This window comes from Pristiophorus japonicus, chromosome 3 (assembly GCF_044704955.1).
Source record: "Pristiophorus japonicus isolate sPriJap1 chromosome 3, sPriJap1.hap1, whole genome shotgun sequence".
NCBI lineage: Eukaryota > Metazoa > Chordata > Chondrichthyes > Pristiophoridae > Pristiophorus > Pristiophorus japonicus.
The window spans coordinates 95643936-95667344 of NC_091979.1; the positions used below are offsets into that span (position 1 = coordinate 95643936).

The 23409-nt window shown below is 42.5% G+C and overlaps 1 protein-coding gene across 8 annotated transcripts in view; it reads right to left on the reverse strand.

Moving 5' to 3' along the window:
* tanc1b (tetratricopeptide repeat, ankyrin repeat and coiled-coil containing 1b) overlaps nt 1–23409 on the reverse strand; it is a 293922-nt gene that overhangs the window by 22538 nt on the left and 247975 nt on the right. For all 8 annotated transcript variants that reach the window (XR_011592658.1, XM_070875588.1, XM_070875589.1 and 5 more), the window contains 6 exons: nt 21042–21227; nt 18380–18458; nt 8991–9124; nt 8122–8245; nt 7864–8039; nt 7116–7248 (listed from right to left, as the gene is read on the reverse strand). Coding sequence is in view for 7 of the 8 variants with exons in the window: in XM_070875588.1 (XP_070731689.1) it covers nt 7116–7248; nt 7864–8039; nt 8122–8245; nt 8991–9124; nt 18380–18458; nt 21042–21227 (832 nt within the window). In the remaining variant the exon portion in view is untranslated. The remainder of the gene's footprint in view (nt 1–7115; nt 7249–7863; nt 8040–8121; nt 8246–8990; nt 9125–18379; nt 18459–21041; nt 21228–23409) is intronic.

Below are 23409 nucleotides of genomic sequence, written 5' to 3' on the forward strand. Positions count from 1 at the left end.
ACAGTTTAGTCATTTACCTTACGCCAGTATTAGTTGGCACCAGATGCTATTTTATCTCGACAATAAGTGGTTTAGTAATTGGATCAAGGAAAAATTGAGAGGCTCAGAGGATGCCGAGGTATTTGTCCTGTCCTTTTCAGAGAAACCAAGGGCCCAAATTTTCCCAACCCCTTTTGTCGGCGCACTTTTCTTAAATGCACCGATTTGCGCGATGGAAACGGCGCCGAAAAAAGGGGCCCCATCCTACCTGCTCTGCCGATTCTGCGGTGTCCTAGCGTGGCATTGCTGGTTAAGTGAGGGGGGGGGCGGAGCAACAGGCCAGCGCAGAAAGTACTGCCGGCAGCTGCGCGCATGCGCAGTGAAGGCTGCGCGCATGCTCCGCCCTCCCAGTGTGGCTTGCGGGCTGTGAGCAGGACCCGATGATTCTCCGCACCCTATCTCTGGCCGAAGGGACGCCCCAATCTTCGCCGCACCCTATCCCCGGCCGAGTGGTCTCCCACACCGGGCGGCCGGCCGGCCCGCTGACTTCCCTGGCCAAGGTAGGACTTCTATTTTTTTATTTGTTATTGATTGCTTATTACTTTTTATGGTTTGTTTAGTGCTTTGTAAGTCTTGGTGCAGGTCCTCGGTCTTAAGTCTTAGATAAGGAGTCAGACTAGATACTGCAAGCTCAAAGTAAGTGTGACCTTTATTACAGATCGAAGAGTGCCTCTCCAGCCTGTGAGACCTCCTTATATACAGGTGCTCCCAAGGGATGGGAACCTATGCAGCGAGATAGGGCGAAGTAATATGGAGTCAGAAACAGATGGTAGAAAGGTAAAAAGCAGTAGTGGAAGGCCGAGTAAACAAAGGCAAGAAACAAAAAGGACCACACTACATCATAATTCTAAAAGGACAAAGGGTGTTTAAAAAAAAAGCCTGAAGGCTGTGTGTCTTAATGCAAGGAGTATCCGTAATAAGCTGGATGAATTAACTGTGCAAATAGATGTTAACAGATATGATGTGATTGGGATTACAGAAACGTGGCTCCAGGATGATCAGGGCTGGGAACTCAACATCCATGGGTATTCAACATTCAGGAAGGATAGAATAAAAGGAAAAGGAGGTGAGGTAGCATTGCTGGTTCAAGAGGAGATTAATGCAATAGTTAGGAAGGACATTAGCTTGGATAATGTGGAATCTATATGGGTAGAGCTGCAGAACACCAAAGGGCAAAAAAAGTTAGTGGGAGTTGTGTACAGACCTCCAAACAGTAGCAGTGATGTTGGGGAGGGCATCAAACAGGAAATTAGGGGTGCATGCAATAAAGGTGCAGCAGTTATCATGGGTGACTTTAATATACATATAGATTGGGCTAACCAAACTGGAAGCAATATGGTGGAGGAGGATTTCCTGGAGTGCATAAGGGATGGTTTTCTAGACCAATATGTTGAGGAACCAACTAGGGGGGAGGCCATCTTAGACTGGGTATTGTGTAATGAGAGAGGTTTAATTAGCAATCTCGTTGTGCGAGGGCCCTTGGGGATGAGTGACCATAATATGGTGGAATTCTACATTAGGATGGAGAATGAAACAGTTAATTCAGAGACCATGGTCCAGAACTTAAAGAAGGCTAACTTTGAAGGTATGAGGCGTGAATTGGCTAGGATAGATTGGCGAATGATACTTAAGGGGTGGATGGGCAATGGCAGACAATTGTACATCCCTGTCTGGCGTAAAAATAAAAAAGGGAAGGTGGCTCAACCGTGGCTATCAAGAGAAATCAGGGATAGTATTAAAGCCAAGGAAGTGGCATACAAATTGGCCAGAAATAGCAGTGAACCCAGCGACTGGGAGAAATTTAGAACTCAGCAGAGGAGGACAAAGTGTTTGATTAGGGCAGGGAAAATAGAGTACGAGAGGAAGCTTGCAGGGAACATTAAGACGGACTGCAAAAGTTTCTATAGGTATGTAAAGAGAAAAAGGTGAGTAAAGACAAACGTAGGTCCCCTGCAGTCAGAATCAGGGGAAGTCATAATGGGGAACAAAGAAATGGCAGACCAATTGAACAAGTACTTTGGTTCGGTATTCACTAAGGAGGACACAAACAACCTTCTGGATATAAAAGGGGTCAGAGGGTCTAGTAAGAAGGAGGAACTGAGGGAAATCCTTATTAGTCGGGAAATTTTGTTGGGGAAATTGATGGGATTGAAGGCCGATAAATCCCCAGGGCCTGATGGACTGCATCCCAGAGTACTTAAGGAGGTGGCCTTGGAAATAGCGGATGCATTGACAGTCATTTTCCAACATTCCATTGACTCTGGATCAGTTCCTATGGAGTGGAGGGTAGCCAATGTAACCCCACTTTTTAAAAAAGGAGGGAGAGAGAAAACAGGGAATTAGAGACCGGTCAGCCTGACCTCAGTAGTGGGTAAAATGATGGAATCAATTATTAAGGATGTCATATCAGCGCATTTGGAAAGAGGTGACATGATAGGTCCAAGTCAGCATGGATTTGTGAAAGGGAAATCATGCTTGACAACTCTTCTGGAATTTTTTGAGGATGTTTCCAGTAGAGTGGACAAGGGAGAACCAGTTGATGTGGTCTATTTGGACTTTCAGAAGGCTTTCGGCAAGGTCCCACACAAGAGATTAATGTGCAAAGTTAAAACACATGGGATTGGGGGTAGTGTGCTGACGTGGATTGAGAACTGGTTGTCAGACAGGAAGTAAAGAGTAGGAGTAAATGGGTACTTTTCAGAATGGCAGGCAGTGACTAGTGGGGTACCGCAAGGTTCTGTGGTGGGGCCCCAGCTGTTTACATTGTACATTAATGATTTAGACGAGGGGATTAAATGTAGTATCTCCAAATTTGCAGATGACACTAAGTTGGGTGGCAGTGTGAACTGCGAGGAGGATGCTATGAGGCTGCAGAGTGACTTGGATAGGTTAGGTGAGTGGGCAAATGCATGGAAGATGAAGTATAATGTGGATAAATGTGAGGTTATCCACTTTGGTGGTAAAAACAAGAGACAGACTATTATCTGAATGGTGACAGATTAGGAAAAGGGGAGGTGCAACAAGACCTGGGTGTCATGGTACATCAGTCATTGAAGGCTGGCATGCAGGTACAGCAGGCGGTTAAGAAAGCAAATAGGCATGTTGGCCTTCATAGCGAGGGGATTTGAGTACAGGGGCAGGGAGGTGTTGCTACAGTTGTACAGGGCCTTGGTGAGGCCACACCTGGAGTATTGTGTACAGTTTTGGTCTCCTAACTTGAGGAAGGACATTCTTGCTATTGAGGGAGTGCAGCAAAGGTTCACCAGACTGATTTCCGGGATGGCGGGACTGACATATCAAGAAAGACTGGATCAACTGGGCTTGTATTCACTGGAGTTCAGAAGAATGAGAGGGGATCTCATAGAAACGTTTAAAATTCTGATGGGTTTAGACAGGTTAGATGCAGGAAGAATGTTCCCAATGTTGGGGAAGTCCAGAACCAAGGTTCACAGTCAAAGGATAAGGGGTAAGCCATTTAGGACCGAGATGAGGAGAACCTTTTTCACCCAGAGAGTGGTGAACCTGTGGAATTCTCTACCACAGAAAGTTGTTGAGGCCAATTCACTAAATATATTCAAAAAGCAGTTCGATGTAGTCCTTACTACTAGGGGGATCAAGGGGTATGGCGAGAAAGCAGGAATGGGGTACTGAAGTTGCAAGTTCAGCCATGAACTCATTGAATGGCGGTGCAGGCTCGAAGGGTCGAACGGCCTACTCCTGCACCTATTTTCTATGTTTCTATGGGCCCAAGTTCTGGGCCGCGCCGGACCTGGACGCCTGTTTTTCGCGCCAGAAAGTGCGTCTAAAAAAAACGTACCAATTCTCCGGCTCCCTGCAGGTCCTCTGCAGCTGGGCGCGGCGCAGCACAAGCTGTGGGGGGCGGAGCCAGGTCCCTGCGCTGAAAACAGTGCCGGGACCTCTGCACATGCGCGCTACAGTGGGCGCACATGTGCAGTAGCTCCAGGCGCCCAAAACGGTGGGAGGGGCCCGAAGCATGCAGCCCCTAGCCCTGGCCAAATGGCCTCACTGGGGCTGCGTGCATAAAGCTCCTCCCACCCGACCGGACCCCCGCTCTCCACCTCCCCGGCGACCCGACCTCCGCTCTACCCCCCCACCGACTCTCTCCCCCCTCCCCGCGACTCTCCCCACCCCCCCCACGACTCCCCCGCCCCCCCTCTGCGACTCTCTTTCCCCCCCCTCCCCCGCGACTCTCCTCCTCCCCCCCCCCCCCCCAAGATCTCCGTGACCCCACCGTCCCCCCGAGACCCGACGCCACCTACCTGCAAATCCAGCCCGACGTCTTGGGCCCAGCCATTCAGCCTCCTTCTCTCCCTCCCTTCCTCCGTTCAGCCTCCTTCTCTCCCTCCCTCCCTCCAGCCTCCTTTTCTCCCTCCCTCCCTCCTTCCCTCCATCCTCTCTCCTTCCCTCCCTCCCTCCTCTCCCCTCCCCTCCCTCCATCCATCCTCCCCCCCTCTTCACCCCACCTCCTTCTCCTCCTCCCCCCCAACCCCACTACCCCCACCACTACCCCCACTACCCCCACCCCCCCCACTACCCCTCTACCCCCACCCCCCTACTACCCCTCTACCCCCACCCCCCCACTACCCCTCTACCCCCACCCCCACCACCTCCTTCTACCCCCACCCCCACACTACCCCTCTACCCCCACCACCCCTCTACCCCCACCACCCCTTTTTCTACCCCACCTCCCTCCACCTCCCTCTACCCCACCTCCATCTACCCCCCCACCCCCCTCCCCTCACTGTCAGAAACACAAACACTGACAGAGAGTGAGAGAGAGAGAGAGAGAGAGATAGAGACACACACAGACAGAGAGATAAAGACACTGACAGAGATACACTGGGGGGGCCGTCCCAGCACGCTGTTGGAGGACTCCCGGTGCTGCAGTCGGTAAGTAGAAAATGTTTTATTTATTGATTTTTTTAATTTTTTTAAATTTATTAATTTTTTTTGATTGATTTATTGGTTGATTTATTGATGTATTTATCATTTATTATTGATGATGGCTCTTTATTTGTAAAACTGAAGCGTTTAATGTTTGTAAACTTCCCTTTAAACCCCCCCCCCCCCCCATTCCCTACGCCTAATTTGTAACCTACGCCTGATTTTCTAAAGTGTAGACAAGGTTTTTTCGAACGTACAAAAATCTTCACTTACTCCATTCTAAGTTAGTTTGGAGTAAGTTTTCACTGCCTAAACTTTGAAAACAGGCGTAAGTGGCCAGACTGGCCAAAAAAAATTCTGTTCCAAAGTGAAACTGTTCTAACTGACTAGAACTGGAGCAAACTAAATGACGAGAATTCAAATTTCTAAGATACTGCATTCTAAACCAGTTGCTCCAAAAAAACAGGAGCAACTCAGGCAGAAACTTGGCCCCTATGACTCCAGGGGATAAGCCCTCTGGTGGTTAGACATGGTAATTACAGGTTTACATACATAACACTCAGCTTCCTTGTATTTTTTAATTTGTTATTGAAGCTTATTTTTGTGCTTTGTTTACTGCCTTGTTGGTGCTTTAAACGTATTAACCTGCGCTGAATTCTTAACTGCCCGCAATGTTTTTCAGAGCTGGCCATATACGCTGAGCAAAGTCGATTTGGAGTAAGTTTTCGCTGGCCAAAGTGGCATAAATGGGCAAAACTGGCCTAAATGTCTGGGAATGCCCCCTTTTGAAAAGAAACTGAACTAAAAAAAAATCATACCTAACTGACTTACCCTGGAGCAAATTTTTTGGGGAAAATGTCACTTTTTAAACTTATGCCAGAAAAAACTTACTCCAAAAAAATTGATGCAAGTCATGGCCAAAACTGGGCCCCAAATGTGGGTTACAAAGTATTACAAAGTTGTAAACAGGATTAAATCTAGTTGCTCTATTTCAAATTAGCATGTCAGAAATCCAATATTCTAACCAAGATCCATTGTATGAATAGTTCTGTCAGTAATGGTACTTATGGATCCTTGTCATTTGGTTAGTAAATGTAACTGTAAACACAAGAAGTGCTCCAGGAATGAAAATACCAAAAACTGTCAGCTTTTCATACATGGTTCCTGAAATATAAATGATGGAAACAATTCGTATTAATGGAAAGGTTGCATGAGTCGAAATGTTTTGCTGTATAAATCTGACTATTTCAAAGGAGCGCAACAATGATGTGATAGGAACAGCAATATGCCATTCAGCTGCGCGCGCCTGCTCCGTCATTCAATTATGTCATGGTCATCTATACCTCAACTCCATTTACCTGCCATACTTCCACATCCCCTGACACCCTTATCTAACAAAAATTGTTAGTTTAATGGACTCTGACATATTACCTAATAATTAAAGGACATCAAATTATTTGTTTTCCTTATGTATACAGTGTAAACCTGATGCACATTAGGCTATCAATCCACACGAGAACAAAGCAATTAGTAATCTTTCTCCACTGTCAATTAAAATCCTTACTATCTGGTGTTGTTCAGGAGACAAATTATTTCTGCCAATTAAATTAACATAATGTTCAATGCATAACTAGTGTCCATTAAGAATTTGTTAATTAGCCAATTAACAAATATGCTGTGTATTTAAAAAAGACAATTATTCAAGTTGAATTAAAACCGTCATTCCATTATTGTAGTAAAATGTAAATAACTTGGATGTAAAATAAGCTGCATAAAATATTTGCATTATAAACAAATAATGGTCTAATACTTTTCTATCCAAAGTGGCAAATACATCTGACAATTCTTATTGAAAATAAATCAATTCACAAAGTGTTTGAATGGGACAGGATTAGGATTTTCATATGGACCATACTGAACTGGATTATCTGAATAACAAAATACTGAGCATCAAATTGCACAGATTTTTTTTGAAACCAGGAAATTTCAGATTTTCAATGACAGTAACAATGAAACAAGTTTACAGAAAATTAAGCTATGTAGATGTCTCGAAGAAACCTGCTCCCCTTTTCCCTCAGTCAAAATAATGAGCAGAAATGGCACCATAACATGAAAAACACGACATCAATTCATTTTTGTAGTCTTGTTTCCTGTCAGTCTTAAAGGCATACCTAGTTTTGCACCTTTCTTAAGCAGCATCACCACTACTGAAGTATTGCAGCATCCAATTGCTCTGTCTAATGGACGCATTCCACTGTAGTCAACATGCTCAATCATTGCACCTCTTTCCACCAGATACTGAACCTGCACAGCAAATATGAAACTTATTAAACATGTTCATTCATTATTATACAAATTAATTCAAAAGAGACTCCTGATTGCATAGCATGTTTATCCACTGAGTCCTATAGGCTAGAAAGGTCCCAGATTCAATCTGATATGGGAACCACAATTCATCTCGCCGTCCCAGATTAGTGTTTAGCTGTTATGCATCCTTCAGGTGAATAGCCTGCGACAGTTGCTATCAAGACTCAAATAAATACTAATATATCATTTTAAATTCAACCATTACATTAAATAACATGTAAAATGTTAATTTCTTACTGCCAATGCTTTTACTTGGTTAAGTCATACAAAGTTTCCCTGATCCAGTGCTTGAATACGTGCAACTAATATCTGTATTGTATTGTGTGGAAATATGCATGACCCATTAAAATAATTGTTTTACTCATTAAATGTATGAGTGGAGCCAATCCACTAATGAGAAAACTATAACCTTGTATTAATGATTTAGAACAAAGGGCTTTTCAATTTGAAAACCTACTTGTTTACCAGTGCTGAGCAATACTTTATCACCAAACCCAACACAACGTTAATACATATGTCTATATACCACAAGCAAAGTTTGGTAATACTCACAATGTCAGAATCGCCATAAAAAGCTGCTAGATCTAGAGGAGTGCGACCATTCTTATCTATGTGGTCAATAGCTGCACCCCTCTCCACCAAAGTCTGAACCACAGGTTTTTGTCCTTTCAGGCAGGACCAACTCAAGGGAGTCAATCCTTCTTTATCTACCGAAGATATGGAAGCACCTAAAGACCAAAACCAAATTGAATATTGATACTTAGCAGAAAATGTAACTGCACAATATAACAAAGATTGAAGATAGTTTACCTTTTGAAAGTAGAAACTCAACAGTGCTCACGTGCCCTTCGCAAGAAGCCACCATAAGTGGTGTACGTCCCTGCTTATCTGTTGTGTTCACATCAGCACCATGCTGAAACAATAGGTCAGCAATCTAAATTTTCACAAAACAAAAAATTAATGCAGCACAGTATCGGTAGGTATTAGTCTTCACCACTTAAACTGCCCATGTTTAAATCAAGTAATTGTTTAAATCAGCCAAACAGTGCTAACTATTTTCCATTATAGTCAATTACAGTGCATTTAGCATGTTTGTTATTTTGTGCAGAAACAGCCATTCACTCAGTAGTTCGCACTTTAATAAGGTGCAATTACCTTGTATACTTAATCACCTAAAACTGGCATCAGGTTACAGTTTACACGACTCACCACTGTCTGCAATAACAAGGTAAATAGGACCTTATGAAGGTCCAAAATACAGGGCAGATAACCTTTCCTTAAAACTGTACTTCACTTATCATTTATTTTTCAGCTTTCTGACTACACCTACCTAAGGAATATTCTCAAATATCCAAAATCATTACGTTCTTCTACAAAAGGAATGGCTGAATCTTTAATTTTAAAAATTATACATAGCTGTTGATATTTTAGCATTAAATCTATTTAATTGATATTTCAGTTCTTTCTGCTGAACATCATAAGTGTTGCAGATGTAGGGGATAAACAGTCGAACATGTGTAGTGGGAAAATCGTTAGCACCAATATGTCCTTTATAAGCGGCGGAGACTTTACCAGCTATTCAAAATCAGCTAATACTAAAAAAAATTTTGTACCTTAAACAACAAATTATTTTTCCAAGCAAAAAAAAATCAATGCAACAAAAATAGCATTTATACTACCTGCCAATGACCTTGTCTTGCTGCACAAAATACTGGAGCAATTCCCCTTCGATTGGGATGGGATACCACAGCTCCTTGTTGCAGGAGAAGTTCACATACTTCCAGTTTACCTCTGCCTGCCGCTGCTGTGAGAGCTAAGTGAGGAAAACAATATTCAGTGCAACAAAAAACAACACAGGACGACGACATTTGGCCCATCTTGCCTGTGACAGCTCTTTGAGAGCTATCCAATTAGTCCCACTCTTCTGCTTTTCCCCCATTGCCCTGCAAATTTTTCCTTTTTAATAATATATACAATTCCCTTTTGAAAGTTACTATTGAATCTGCTTTCACCACCGTTTCAGGCAGTGCATTTCAAATCATAACTTGCTGCATAAAAAAATTCTCATCTCCCCTGGTCTTTTGCCAATCAACTTAATCTGTATCCTCTGGTTACCGTCTCTCCTACCAGTATAAACAGTTTTTTTCCATCTACTCTACCAAAACCACTCAATTTTTATCACGACAACTAAATTTCTCCTTAACCTTCTCTTCTCTAATCCCAACTTCTTTCATCTTTTTATTTTTGTTTATCCCTCTCCCCTTTTTTGGGCAGGTGTGTAACATTTGCAACCCTCCTGTTCTCTGGCACCACTTCCACAAACAGGGACGATTGAAAGATTGTGGCCAGAGCCTCCGCTATTTGCACTCTTATTTTCATCAGCAATTTAGGATGCATTCCATCTGGACCGGGTGACTTTTCTACTTTGAGCACTGCTAACCTTTTAAGTACCTCCTCTTTATCTATTTTTATCCTCTCCAAGTTCTCTATCCTCTCCTCCTTTACTGTGATATTGGCGGCATCCTCTTTTGTGAAGACGGAGTACTCATTTAATACCTCAGCCATGTACCCTGCCTCCACAGGATGACGTCCTATTAGGTCCCTAATCGGCTCACCTTCCCTTTCTGACTATTTTTAAGACATAAAAAATAGGAGCAGGAGTAAGCCATTTGGCCCCTCGAAGCTGCTCTGCCATTCAATAAGATCATGGCTGATCCGATCTTGGCCTCAACTCCACTAACCTGCCCGCTCCCCATAACCCTTGACTCCCTTATTATTCAAAAATCTGTTTATCTCCACCTTAAATAGATTCAATGACCCAGCCTCCACATCGCTCTGGAGTAGGGAATTCCAAAGATTCACGAACCTCAGAAGAAATTCCTCCTCATTTCCATTTTAAATGGGCGACCCCTTATTCTGAAATTATGCCCCCTAGATTTAGATTCCCCCACGAGGAGAAGCATCCTCTCTGCATCTACCCTGTCAAGCCCCTTCAGAATCTTACATGTTTCAATAATATGTTTCAATAAGATCCCCTCTCATTCTTCTAAACTCCAATAAGTATAGGCCCAACCTTTCTTCATAAGACAACCTCTTCATCTCAGGAATCAATCTCGTGAACCTTCTCTGAACTGCCTCCAATGCAAGTATATCCCTCCTTAAATAAGACCAAAACTGTACACAGTACCCCAGGTGTGGTCTCACCAACGCACTGTAGTTGTTGCAGAACTTCCCTACTTTTATACTCCACCCCCCTTGCAATAAAGGCCAACAATCCATTTGCCTTCCTTATTACTTGCTGTACCTGCATAGTAAATTTTTGTGTTTCATGTACAAGGACCCCCTGAACCTCAGCATTTTGCAATCTCTCCCCATTTAAATAATAATTTGCTTTGTTATTTTTCCACATTATATTCCATCTGCCAAATGTTTGCCCACTCACTTAGCCTGTTTATATCCCATTGCAGATTCTTTGCATCTTCCACACAATTTGCTTTGTATAATTTGTATAAGTTTGGCTACATTACACTCGGTCCTTCATCCAAGTCATTAATATAGATTGTAAATAGTTGAGGCCCCAGCACTGATCCCTGTGGCACCCCACTAGTTACAGTTTGCCAACCTGAAAACGACCCATTTATCCTGACTCTGTTAGTCAATCCTCTATCCATGCTAATTTTGCTCTTTATATGTGTATAATAGACTTTATAGAATAGAATCATAGAAAAATTACAACACAGAAAAAGAGCTACCCAGCCTAATCCCACCTTCCTGCACCAGTTCCATAGCCCTGTAGGTCACGGCTTTTTCAGTGCACATCCAAGTACTTTTTAAATGTGATGAGGGTTTCTGCCTCTACCGCCCTTTCAAGCAGTGAGTTCCAGACCCCCACCAGCCTTTGGGTGAAATTTTTTCCCGTCATCTCCCCTCTAATCCTTCTACCAACTATTTTAAATCTATGCTCCTGTTTATTGACCCCTCTGCCAGGGGAAATAGGTCCTTCCTATTCACTCTATCTAGGCCCCTCATAATTTTATTCACCTCAATTATATCTCCCCTCAGCCTCCACTGGTCCAAAGAAAAAACCTTTTTAGGTTACTCGCTAATCTTTTCTCACACACTCTGTCCCTGTTACTTCCTTCATCTGTTCTCTTTTGCACTGTTTTCTGCTTGATTCTTTACTGTATTATGAACTTGACATTTATTATGTCTCTTTTTCTATTTCATTTTAAACTCAACGTTTTCAATCATCAAGGGTGCTCTAGCTTTGAATGTCCTTCCTTTCCTCCTCGTGGGAATGTGTTTAGTCTGTACCCAAACTATCTCCTCCTTGATCTCCTCATTTACTGTTTTGCCTGCCAATCTTTGTTTCCAATCCACCTGGGCTAAATCCCTTTTCAACTCATTGAAATTAGTCCTCTTCCAGTCGAGTATCTTCACCTTTGATTGTTCCTTGTCCTTTTCCATAACTACTCTGAACCTAATATGATAGTGTGATCACTGTTTCCCAAACGTTCTCCCACTGAAACATGGTCCTCTTGTCCCACTTAATTCCCCAGAACACCTTCAGCACTGTTTCCTTCCTTGTTGGGCTGGAAACATGCTGATAGAGTTCTCTAGTACACATTTCAGGAATTCCTCGCCCTCTTCTCCATGTCCTTCCCATCTTGAAGCAATAAAGAAAATGGCAATAAATATTTACTTAAACATAAGAAATCATATCTGAAATGCTTCACAAGAGTGGATTCCAAAATGCAGTAATCAGCATTTTAACCTTTGGACAGTCAACAGGTCCAGCGAAATAGCAGTTTCCATTGGCTAATGTTTTTTTACATGTATACAACTCACACACTGACATTATACTGCACTTAAAACGTGGCTAAAAATACTAAAAACATTAATTCTGTTTGCCACATTCTTCCATCCCTATTTTCCCTCATTCACTTTGTCTTACTTTTCTTCTAATTAATCTAACCTAGCCTATCTTTTCTCTTCACGCCTGTAAAATTAAATTTCACTGAACTAGCAACACTCTTTTTGTATTACTGCAACAATAACTTGCATAGTTAATGGTATTAAAAAAATTTACTTGATACATCTGACTACACAGGTGACCCACTTTTTGGCCTTGTAAATGTGCTAAGCTTTTCTGCATGTTAGTAGCGGGAAGTATTCAAAGAGATATTTGGCATGATACAAAACCAGTATATGCCCCTAAAATGCAAAGGCTCCATATGTGATGTTAAGCAACCATGGTCAACAAATGAGGTAAGAGACAGTATCAAGCCAAAAGAAAAGGCTTACACAAATGCAAGGAAATGTGGAAATCTAGCAGACTGGGACAGCAATTAAAAAAAAACAAGGGATACAAATAAAGTAATACGAGGTGCAAAAAGGAAATATGAAAAAGCTTGGGAGGAATATTAAAGCTAACAGCAAAAGTTTTTACAAATATATTAAAATAAAGAGTAGTAAAAATGTGGGCCCATTAAAGAGGGATGCAGGCGAGATTATAATGGATAATAAAGACATGGTAGATTTGTTAAATTAGTACTTTGTATCCATTGTGAAATGAAGCTTTTGGTGAAGGGATAATTTTACTTCCTTCATCAAGACTGCTTTTTTCCACCTCCCCGACATTATCCACATTTTCCCCCATGCCACTGAAACCCTTTGCTTTTGTCACTGCTGGACTTGATTATTACCATGCCCTTCTTGGAAGCCTCCCATTCACCACCCTCCATAAACTTCAAAAGTCAGCTGCCTGTATCCTGTCCCGCATGCCTATCCTCAAAGACCTACATATATTATATATTAAATATCAAAATATACACCATTCGCCAACATATTAAATCTGCAAATACCGTCACAGCCTCACCCCACCCAATCTCTGCAATCTCCTCCAGCCTTGTATTCTTTCCACACACTTCTACTGACACTAGCTTTTTGTGAAATCCCCTTCCTTCATTTGACCTGGCTGTCTTGACCCTACTCTCCAGAACCTCCTCCCGCAACCCATTGGTCTCCACCTTTAAAAAACATCTATAAGTCCATATTTTAACCAAGCCGTCGGTCATCCCTCTTAATTTCTTCCTGCATGGCTAAGTGATATTGATTTTGATATCCTCTGACTACCCTGTAGTCCTTTCATTGTAAAATGTATGGAAGATCAAGTCGTTTGTTCTTGTCATTGTCCAAACTAGAGAAATAAGCATTAATAGAACAAATCTTGCACTTGCATTGAATGATTACTTATAATTCACTTGAGAATAAACACACACAAAAGCAAATTGACGACCACGTTTGGGCTTGGGTGATAGTTTGTCATCTTTGAATGAGAATATCCAAATTAATTTTATCTTCTGTGCAAGAAAAACTGGTATTAGAGATTCATATATATATTCAATTTGTAGACATTGACCAACTAATCTTAAGAGGCGAGGGCCCAGGAGCAGCACAGGCCAGCCCACACTATGATATGTGTGCGCACTAGGTCAGTGCAGCAGAGCTGGTCTCCAGTCATCTTGGTTAATCCTTGCTACTGGACCAAGATCTAGCTCTGCCAAGCCCGCGTGGTGGCTGGTGTGCAACGACCACCACACGTTAAAAAAATCCACGCACAGGCATCTTCCACCCTTCAAGATTTAGTTTGGGACCTGGAATATTAGGTCTTTCATTGAAACACCCATGAACTTTTTGGCATGGAAGCAAGTCATCCTTGACTCGAGGGACTGCCTATGACGATGATGACTTTGTATCAGTTTTCACAGTGGAGAAAAAAGACAACACAGCAGCAGTACAATGAAACCTAAAAATAAGTCAAGGCGAGGAATTTAATTAATTTAATGCAAGCTAAAAAAAATGGTCGACAGAGAGAAAATAATAGGACTTAAAGATAAACAAATCTCCAGGTCATGGTGGTTTCCACTCCATGGCCCCAAGTTTCCACATGATTTGCTCATGATTTTTAGGAGCAACTGGTGTAGAACGGAGTATCTTAGAAATCGGAATTCTCGTCATTTAGTTTGCTGCAGTTCTAGTCAGTTAGAACAGTTTCACTTTGGAACAGAATTTTTTTTTCCAAAAGGGGGCGTGTCCGGCCACTTACGCCTGTTTTCAAAGTTTCGTCAGTGAAAACTTACTCCAAACTAACTTAGAATGGAGTAAGTGAAGATTTTTGTACACTCGAAAAAACCTTGTCTACACTTTAGAAAATCAGGCATAGGTTACAAATCAGTCGTAGGGAATGGTGAGAGGGGGGGGTTAAAGGGAAGTTTACAAACATTAAACACTTCAGTTTTACAAATAAAGAGCCATCATCAATAATAAATGATAAATACATCAATAAATCAACCAATAAATCAACCAAATAAAATTAATAAGAAATAATTTTTTTTTTAAAATCAATAAATAAAACATTATCTACTTACCGACTGCAGCACCGAGAGCCCTCCAACAGCGTGCTGGGATGCCACCCCCCACCCAGTGTGTCTCTATCTCTCTGTCTGTCTGTGTGTGTCTCTCATTCTCTGTCTGTCAGTGTCTGTGTTTCTGACAGCGAGGGGAGGGGGAGCAGAGGGAGGGATGGGGGAGAAGGGGGAGGGATGGGGGAGAAGGGGGAGGGATGGGGGAGAAGGGGGAGGGATGGGGGAAGAGATGGAGGAGAAGGGGGAGGGATGGAGGAGAAGGGGGAGGGATGGAGGAGAAGGGGGAGAGGGGGGGGGGGGGAAAGGAGAAGGGGGAGGGAGGCTGAACGGGCCAGGCCCAAGACTTTGGGCAGGGCCCGTCCCCAGCACCAGAGTTACAGGTAGGTAGCGTTGGGTCGGGTCGGGTCGAGGGGGTGGTGGGAGGGAGATCGGTTCGGTTCGGGTCGGGGGGAGGGAGGAAGAGGGAGGTCAGGCCGGATCCAGTCCGGGGGCTGGGAGCGGGAGTCGGGTCCAGTCGGGGGGGGGGGGGGGGGGGGGGGGGAGAGAGCAGGAGTCGGGTCGGGTCCAGTCGGGGGGGGGGGGAGCGGGAGTCGGGTCGGGAGTCGGTCCGGAGGCGGGAAGCGGGAGTCGAGTCGGGTCGGCAGGAAGCAGGAGCTGGCCATGGGAGGAGCCTTAATCACGCAGCCCTAGTGAGGCCATTCGGCCAGGGCTAGGGGCTGCGTGCTTCGCGCCCCTCCCACACAGTTCCGGGCACTGTAGCGCGCATGTGCAGAGGTCCCGGCACTGTTTTCGGCGCAGGGACCTGGCTCCGCCCCCTACAGCTCCTGCTGCGCTGCGCCGAGAGCCAGAGGACCTGCAGGGAGGTGGAGAATCTGGAGGTTTTATTTAGGCGCACTTTGTGGCGTGAAAAACGGGTGTCCAGGTCGGGACTGCGCCGTTCTAGGCGCGGCTCGAAACTTGGGCCCCAAGGTATTAAAAGAAATAGGTGATAACATTTCAGATGCATTCATCACAGCTTTCCAAAGCTCTCTAGATTTGGGTATTCTGCTCTTGGGAGATTGTAAAATTGCAAATGTTTGATACTGTCTCTTAGTGTGTTTGTTGACCATGGATTCTTAACTATAATTCATCTCAATCCATCATCGAGATCCTTTTTGAGAACTGATCTGATTTTTTAATCAAACCTTCCTGAAATCTCTCTCAATTCCATTATCAAGACAAATGATTTTCTTTCATACAATTTAGTACACTAATTATCATATGGTGATAGAAATATTTACAAGAACATCTATTGACATTAAAAAAAGCTTTCTTAAAATAAATGTTGACAGCATTTTTTGCACACTACTTGAAGAGCTAATTCAGCACAATAACAATTTGTATTTATATAGTGCCTTTAACGTAGTGAAACATTCCAAGGCGCTTCACAGGAGTATTATACAATAAAAATTTGACACCAAGCCACATAAGTAGAAATTAGCGCAGGTGACCAAAAGCTTGGTCGAAGAGTACAACCCAAATAGGTTTCCATTTTATTTTGCAAATTACTTCAATTAGTTGAAATTACTCACTTTTATTTAGATTAATTAATAAAATTAATGGAACAATCATCTCCTGGACAAAAAGTCAGTATTGATAAGTATTAACTAAAACCAAAAGTCAAATTTCACTGAAATTCAAAGTAATAAGTTAAATTCAAGTACAGTGAAGCATCTTCAATCTCATTATACAAGTTTCACTATATTAGTGTCCATCGCTAATGATTTAACTACAATGCAACAGTGAAAATGTAATAAGGCAATTTAATTAGTTACCTGGTGAAATAATGAGCCCAAATTTGGCTGAGCCCATTTTTTGGCGCACTTACCGGAGTTGCAGCACTTATTTACGTGCCGCGATGCGCTGGAAAAAAATGCTGCAACTTTGGTGGCCGCTGCCTGGCCTCTTCACTGCAGCCGTGCATCGTGGCCTGTGGACTTGGGGGGCGAAGCCAGCGTTCTGCGCCGAAAACTGTACCGGGACATTTGCACATGCGCAGTGGATAGTGATGATGTCTGCACATGCGCAGTAGCGCTGGGAGTTGGCAATGGGCCCTGATGCTTGCCAGGTAGGTCGCTCCCTGCCCCCTTTCCACAGCAGCCTCCTCTCTGTGGGGCCAGGTGCGTGCCAGATCGTTCCCTCCCCCCCTCCCAGCCGCTCCGTTGAATTTCAGCCAGCCAGTTCCATCGTTCCTGCCCATAAGCCCAGACCGAGTGGCCTCCCGTTGCGTTGTCCTGCCCCTAGCCCACGCCAAGTGGTCTCCGGGCCGAGTGCAGAAAGCTGCATTGCATTTTGAAGATGAAGGTATTAATTAAATTTTTTATTTCCTTATTTTAACTGTGCAAAGGAAGGATGGCTGTTCCCTAAAGCTTAGTTGGTTCAGGTCCACGTCCTCTCTGCTTCCCGCCCCATCCCAGGTCGAATGGCTTCTAATGTACCTACCTGCGCCAATTTCTTTAACTCTTCGCAAGAGTTTTCTGAAGTGGTCACATACGCTGACCTAAGTGGAAATGGAGTAACTATTATCTGGCCAAAGTTGCCTAAGTGGGCAGAACTGGCATGGGTGGCTGGTAATGCCCCCTTTTGAGAAAAAAAAACAAACCTAAAAATTACGTAACTAAGCTGGTGCAAATTGATTGGGGAAACTGGGGATTTTTAAGTTACGCCAGAAAAAGCAGGTTACTCCAAAAAAAAACGGAGCAGCTCCTGGACAAAATTGAGCCCAATAAGAGTACATATGATCTTACTTTAAACTGTAGGACTGAAACATAGAAACATAGAAAATAGGTGCAGGAGCAGGCCATTCAGCCCTTCTAGCCTGCACCGCCATTCAATGAGTTCATGGCTGAACATGAAACTTCAGTACCCCCTTCCTGCTTTCTCGCCATAACCCTTGATCCCCCGAGTAGTAAGGACTTCATCTAACTCCCTTTTGAATATATTTAGTGAATTGGCCTCAACTACTTTCTGTGGTAGAGAATTCCACAGGTTCACCACTCTCTGGGTGAAGAAGTTTCTCCTCATCTCGGTCCTAAATGGCTTACCCCTTATCCTCAGACTGTGACCCCTGGTTCTGGACTTCCCCAACATTGGGAACATTCTTTCTGCATCTAACCTGTCTAAACCCGTCAGAATTTTAAACGTTTCTATGAGGTCCCCTCTCATTCTTCTGAACTCCAGTGAATACAAGCCCAATTGATCCAATCTTTCTTGATAGGTCAGTCCCGCCATCCCGGGAATCAGTCTGGTGAACCTTCGCTGCACTCCCTCAATAGCAAGAATGTCCTTCCTCAAGTTAGGAGACCAAAACTGTACACAATACTCCAGGTGTGGCCTCACCAAGGCCCTGTACAACTGTAGCAACACCTCCCTGCCTCTGTATTCAAATCCCCTCGCTATGAAGGCCAACATGCCATTTGCTTTCTTAACCGCCTGCTGTACCTGCATGCCAACCTTCAATGACTGATGTACCATGACACCCAGGTCTCGTTGCACCTTCCCTTTTCCTAATCTGTCACCATTCAGATAATAGTCTGTCTCTCTGTTTTTACCACTGGATTTATAATGCAAACACAAAAAACTCTCAAACATGAATCAATTACCTGTTTCACCCCAAAGAGTATCAAAGTTGTTGATCTCTATTCTATGTTCACTGTCAAGATCATGCAGATTCTTCACAACCTATAAGTAGCACAGATGTAAATAAATAAATAAATAATTGAAAACATTTACTTGTGAGGACGAATGTCAAACAGAAATCAAGCACACTAAATTTTTCCCAACAAGATTTAAAACACAAAGATAGGAGATGAAAAGAAAAGAAGTGTTCTCCAACACAAGGGTTCTCAACCTTTTTGCTTCTGAGGCTCCCTTCCCATGTTGCAAAAATTCCGCGGACCTCCTGTAACAACGCAAGTATTTTTTCTGGATAAAAATGAGTTATTAGTTATAAATAGCTCTTACACCTTACGTAAAGGAGAATTTATTAAGTCCTAAATTTATATAAGGAAAATACTGCAGATGCTGGAAATCTGAAGAAAAAAAAGGAGAAAATGTTGGTAATACTTGGCAGGTCAGGCAGCACTTGTGGGGAGAGAAAGAGAGAAAACCAGGAATAACAAGCACAGTGCTCACTACAGGCTTGTTTTGTGCACTGCTGGACTAGACTACAATTCCAGGTCTACGTCCTCCATTTCGGAAACAGAACTTCGCTCTTATTTTGATACCAAACCCAATGAGTTAGTGACTTGAATTAACAGCATCAGTAATAGCGGAGGCGAATAACATGAGAGAAAGAGAAATAACCAGGGCCTGAGCCAATTTACCCACCTGACCTCATCACCATAAATCCTTTAGTGACAAAGGCAGCCCCCTCTTTCCTCCTCCCCAACCCTTTCACAAATTGTCGGCAGTAACTTAAAGGACACAAGCGGCCAGACTAGGCTTATCAGTCCAACAGTGAAGCACATGGCCATGAATATACAGCTCAGGGTCTGAGGTACTAGGAAAATCGTGATAATGCCTTCATCTATTCTATTAACTCAGACTGAAGACATTGAAGGAGAAAGTCACACCAGATCCCAACTAATACGGCTTTGCGCCACTGGCCCAAAGACTGGAAAGTGTCTTTCTTTCCACCTCCTCCTCCCCCCTCCAAGGCCACACTGTCCTTCGATGACCTCTCTCCATTGAGGGTGCCCCCTCCCAGTCTCAAACACCAGTTTAATCAGAAAATAAATGGTCCCTTTTCAAATGCACGAGTGGCTTCCGCATGAGGGGAAAGAAAAGGTTTGAAAGGAAGGCGCGCGTTATCTTGGCCCACGCAACGCTGGACTAACTTGCAGGACACGATGGGCCCAATTGCCTTCTGTGCCGTAAATTTCTATTATTCTATGAATTCCCCGTCCCCAGCTCAGGTTTTAGTCGCCCAAAAGAGAAGTTATAACTCCCACTATTTTATTTAATAGGTAAAAAACAGTGAATGGTTTATGAACTTGGAAGCAAATAGAGCTGGAGCAAAAAAAATTTACCGAGATAAATACTGCTGTAAAAGTCAGCGACACGCGAAGGGACTTGTCTAACCATACAAATACGGTCCAACTGTAAGAACCTGAATTGACTGCATAAGTAGCCTTTGGATCACTGAAACTATTCCACCCATCTCAATAGATAGGGGAGACTACTGATGTTTATGCCATAAATATCAGTAGTCTCCCCTCAATATTGATGGCACAAACCAACTGGCAGATCCCCTGAAATCTTCTCAGGATACCGAGGGGGCCATTTGAGAACCCCTACTAATATACTTCCAATGCTTGGGCAGGAGAGTTTATCAATAAAATTAAGGGTATAAATGAATGGCTAGAAAACTTATGTCAAAGCAACAATTTATATTTTCATAAAATCATCAGATTCAAACTAACAAAAAGTAACGTTAGGACTCATGTCAGGAGGTCGTTCTTCACACAGAGCGTGATCAACACTTGGAATAGACTTTTGAGTAGAGTGCTGGAGATGTAAACCCTGGAACCAATTAAGAAACAACGAGATGCAGTAATGGGAGAGAAATTAAGGCTGCTTTGGATGGATGAATTAAAATGCACAGAATGGTCTCTCTCATCTGTGGGTATCTTGTGAACAAACTGAATAAACCTTTTAATTTTTAAGGGTTGAAATCTTCTACAATATATATTTAGAAAGAATGAAGGCATTTATTTCCTGCCCTCTTTCTTTGGATCATTCTGCTCTATACCAGTCTTTCACTGTTCACTGACCACCACTAGGCAATGTGTGAGAGCCACCTACGTGACTCTTTCACCTACTTCCAATATGAGAAACTGCCTGTTGGAATTCACAAGTGGAGGGTTATGAGCACAAACAAGTTCTTCTGCTTCTATCCAGTAAAATTGGTCTCCAACGCACCATGTGTGCATAAGTAACTTTGCTTATAAATATTCATAAATATTCCAACAAAAAGTAAATCTTGGGTGCCATAATGTGCAACATGCACAAAGTGAACCCTTAATTTCAACCAGAGAATCAAGGAGCGATGCCAAACAGAGGCAAGATGTTCCTCAGGAGCAGTGGAATTCGTCAAATTGAGCTCATTCCATCACAGGACCTCTTAGTGGCTTATCTAATGGAGGATCACATCCAAAAGGTTAAATTAACTTTTCTCTTTCCTCAAAGTATTTGGGTGGAAAATGTTCACATATAAGTGCAAATAGTATAAGCAGGTTAACAGATCACCTTCTGGGAACTTACGTCAGTGTGCCCCATGCTTGCTGCTGCAACCATGGCTTGCTGAAGAGCCTGACCTTTCCTGAAAGAATGCTGGTACTGAGTGGTTAATGTCCAATCTGCTTTGAGTAAGTATTCAATAACTTCATGGTGACCTCGTAAAGCAGCATGAACCAATGCACACTGGCCATTTTTATCTGTGTAATCAACCTGGAAGTTAAAATATTTATATTACTTTAACTACATAACAGTACACTGCATTATTTTAAATATGGAATTTTTAAAAAACTCACATTTCTATGATTCCTATTTTTAATAACTTACACCATTCTAGCTTGAAGTCTTTTGTGGAGTTATGCAGCAAGATAACGTTACAAGATGGTCTGAACTCTAAATTTCTGTGGTATTTTTTTCAGTAAACTTGTAGTTATATATTTCTAAAAGTTTTATAGCCTCTATAAACCATAGTAACACAAAAGATAGCTTTGTTATGAGTTACTCTCGCTAATTACACTAAATTAATTTCAAGTAGTTCACTATGTATTCATTACTAATTAAATAAAAAGTTACGGATAAAATATTTTTAAAAATTTAATTTAATGTATCTCCTTAACCAACGAGATTTAAGGTTTGAGAAATAACCAGAGGAAGGACTGAGAAGGGGTGAATTTGATGTCCAATCAGGTACAGAAAGAGAAAGAGAGGGAAAGAAAGATTGGATTGAGACAAGAGTAAGAACATTTAAAAAATGTTAACATTGAAAATTTGACATTTTAAAAATCTCCAACAACAATGGAAGGCATTCGACAAAGTGCCACACAGGAGACACATTAAGAAGATGGAAGCCCATAGAAAAAGTGGCGGTATGGACACAAAATTGGCTCAGTGACAGGAAGCAAAAGGAGTTGATGGATGAATCTTTTTCAGATGGTTTGCATTGGTGTTCCCCAAGGGTCAGTTTTGGGTCCGTTACTCTTTTCAATTTTTATGAACAACCTAAACTTGGATGTAGAGAGCAGCATTATAAAGTTTGCAGACGATGAGAAACTTGGCAAAGTAGAAGATCATGATAAGGATAGTGATATGCTTCAGGATGACATAGACACGATGCTGAAATGGGCGGAGGCATGCAGATGGAGTTCAATCTGGAGAAGTGTGAAGTGATGCATTTTGGGAGGACTTGTATGGAAAGACAGTATACTATAAATGGCACGATTTTGAAAAGTATAGATCAGCAGAAATACCATGGTGTCCATATACACAAATCCTTAAAGGTGGCAGGGCAAATTAATAAGGTTATAAAAGAATATGAGAGTTACTTGGGTTTATAAATAGAGGAATAGAATATAAAAGCAAAAATATCATAGAACTGTATAAGTTACTGGTTAGGCTTCAGCTAGATTATTGTGGACAATTCTGAGCACCACACTTCAGGAAAATGCCTTAGAAAGGGTACAGAGAAAGTTTACCAGGATATTACCAAGGGTGAGGGGCTTACTTCAGTTATGAGGAGTGGTTGGAAAATAGGACTGTTTTCCTTGGAACAGAGAAGGTAATGAGGTGACCAAATAGAGGTTTTCAAGATGATGAGATTTTGATGAGAGTAGATAAGAGAAGAATTATTCCCTCTGGCAAGTGGGTGAATAACTAGAGGTCATAGACTCAAAATCATTGCAAAAAGATCTAGAGGAGAGATGACGAGAATTTTTTTCACTCAGAGTTGTTGGGATCTGGAAGGTTTTACCTGAAAAGGTGGTGGAAACTGATGCCATAAATCAGTTTAAAGGAAACACAGTACTCAAAGATGAGGAATTTATAGGGTTACTGACAAAAAGCAGAGATGTGAGACTAAGCATAACTGCTCTTTCAAAGAGCCAGCACAGGCACGACGGGCCAAACAGCCACCTTCTGTGCGATAAGTTTCTATGATTTTAACAATTCACTATCTAAAGGAATGAGAGTCCACACTTTTAATTGTTCACTTTCTGGGCCAGAGAGATTGATTGGCAGACATTAACAAATGATCATGTTGTTAAAAGGCTACTCGAAGTAACTTTCTGTAGCGAGTTTAATGGGCAATTAAAGTAAAAAGCAGCAACTTCATGAAACTCATGGAGGCAGCTAAGGGCATGATGCCGTTTTTGCGAAGCCAATAGTGGAGCAACGAAAAATCGTCGAGCAACTTGTGACAATTCGCAATTTATAGCCTATCTCTTCCTCATCACAAGTTGTTGGATGATTTGCACATAACAGCATGCCTTGTTCACACACCATTTTTTTTTAGCAAACTCCAGCCCATAACATGTACATGCATACAGAAACAATATTTGTATCATTTTTTGACCAGTCACACAAATACAGAAAACTATGGGTTAATTCCTTGATTCCAATG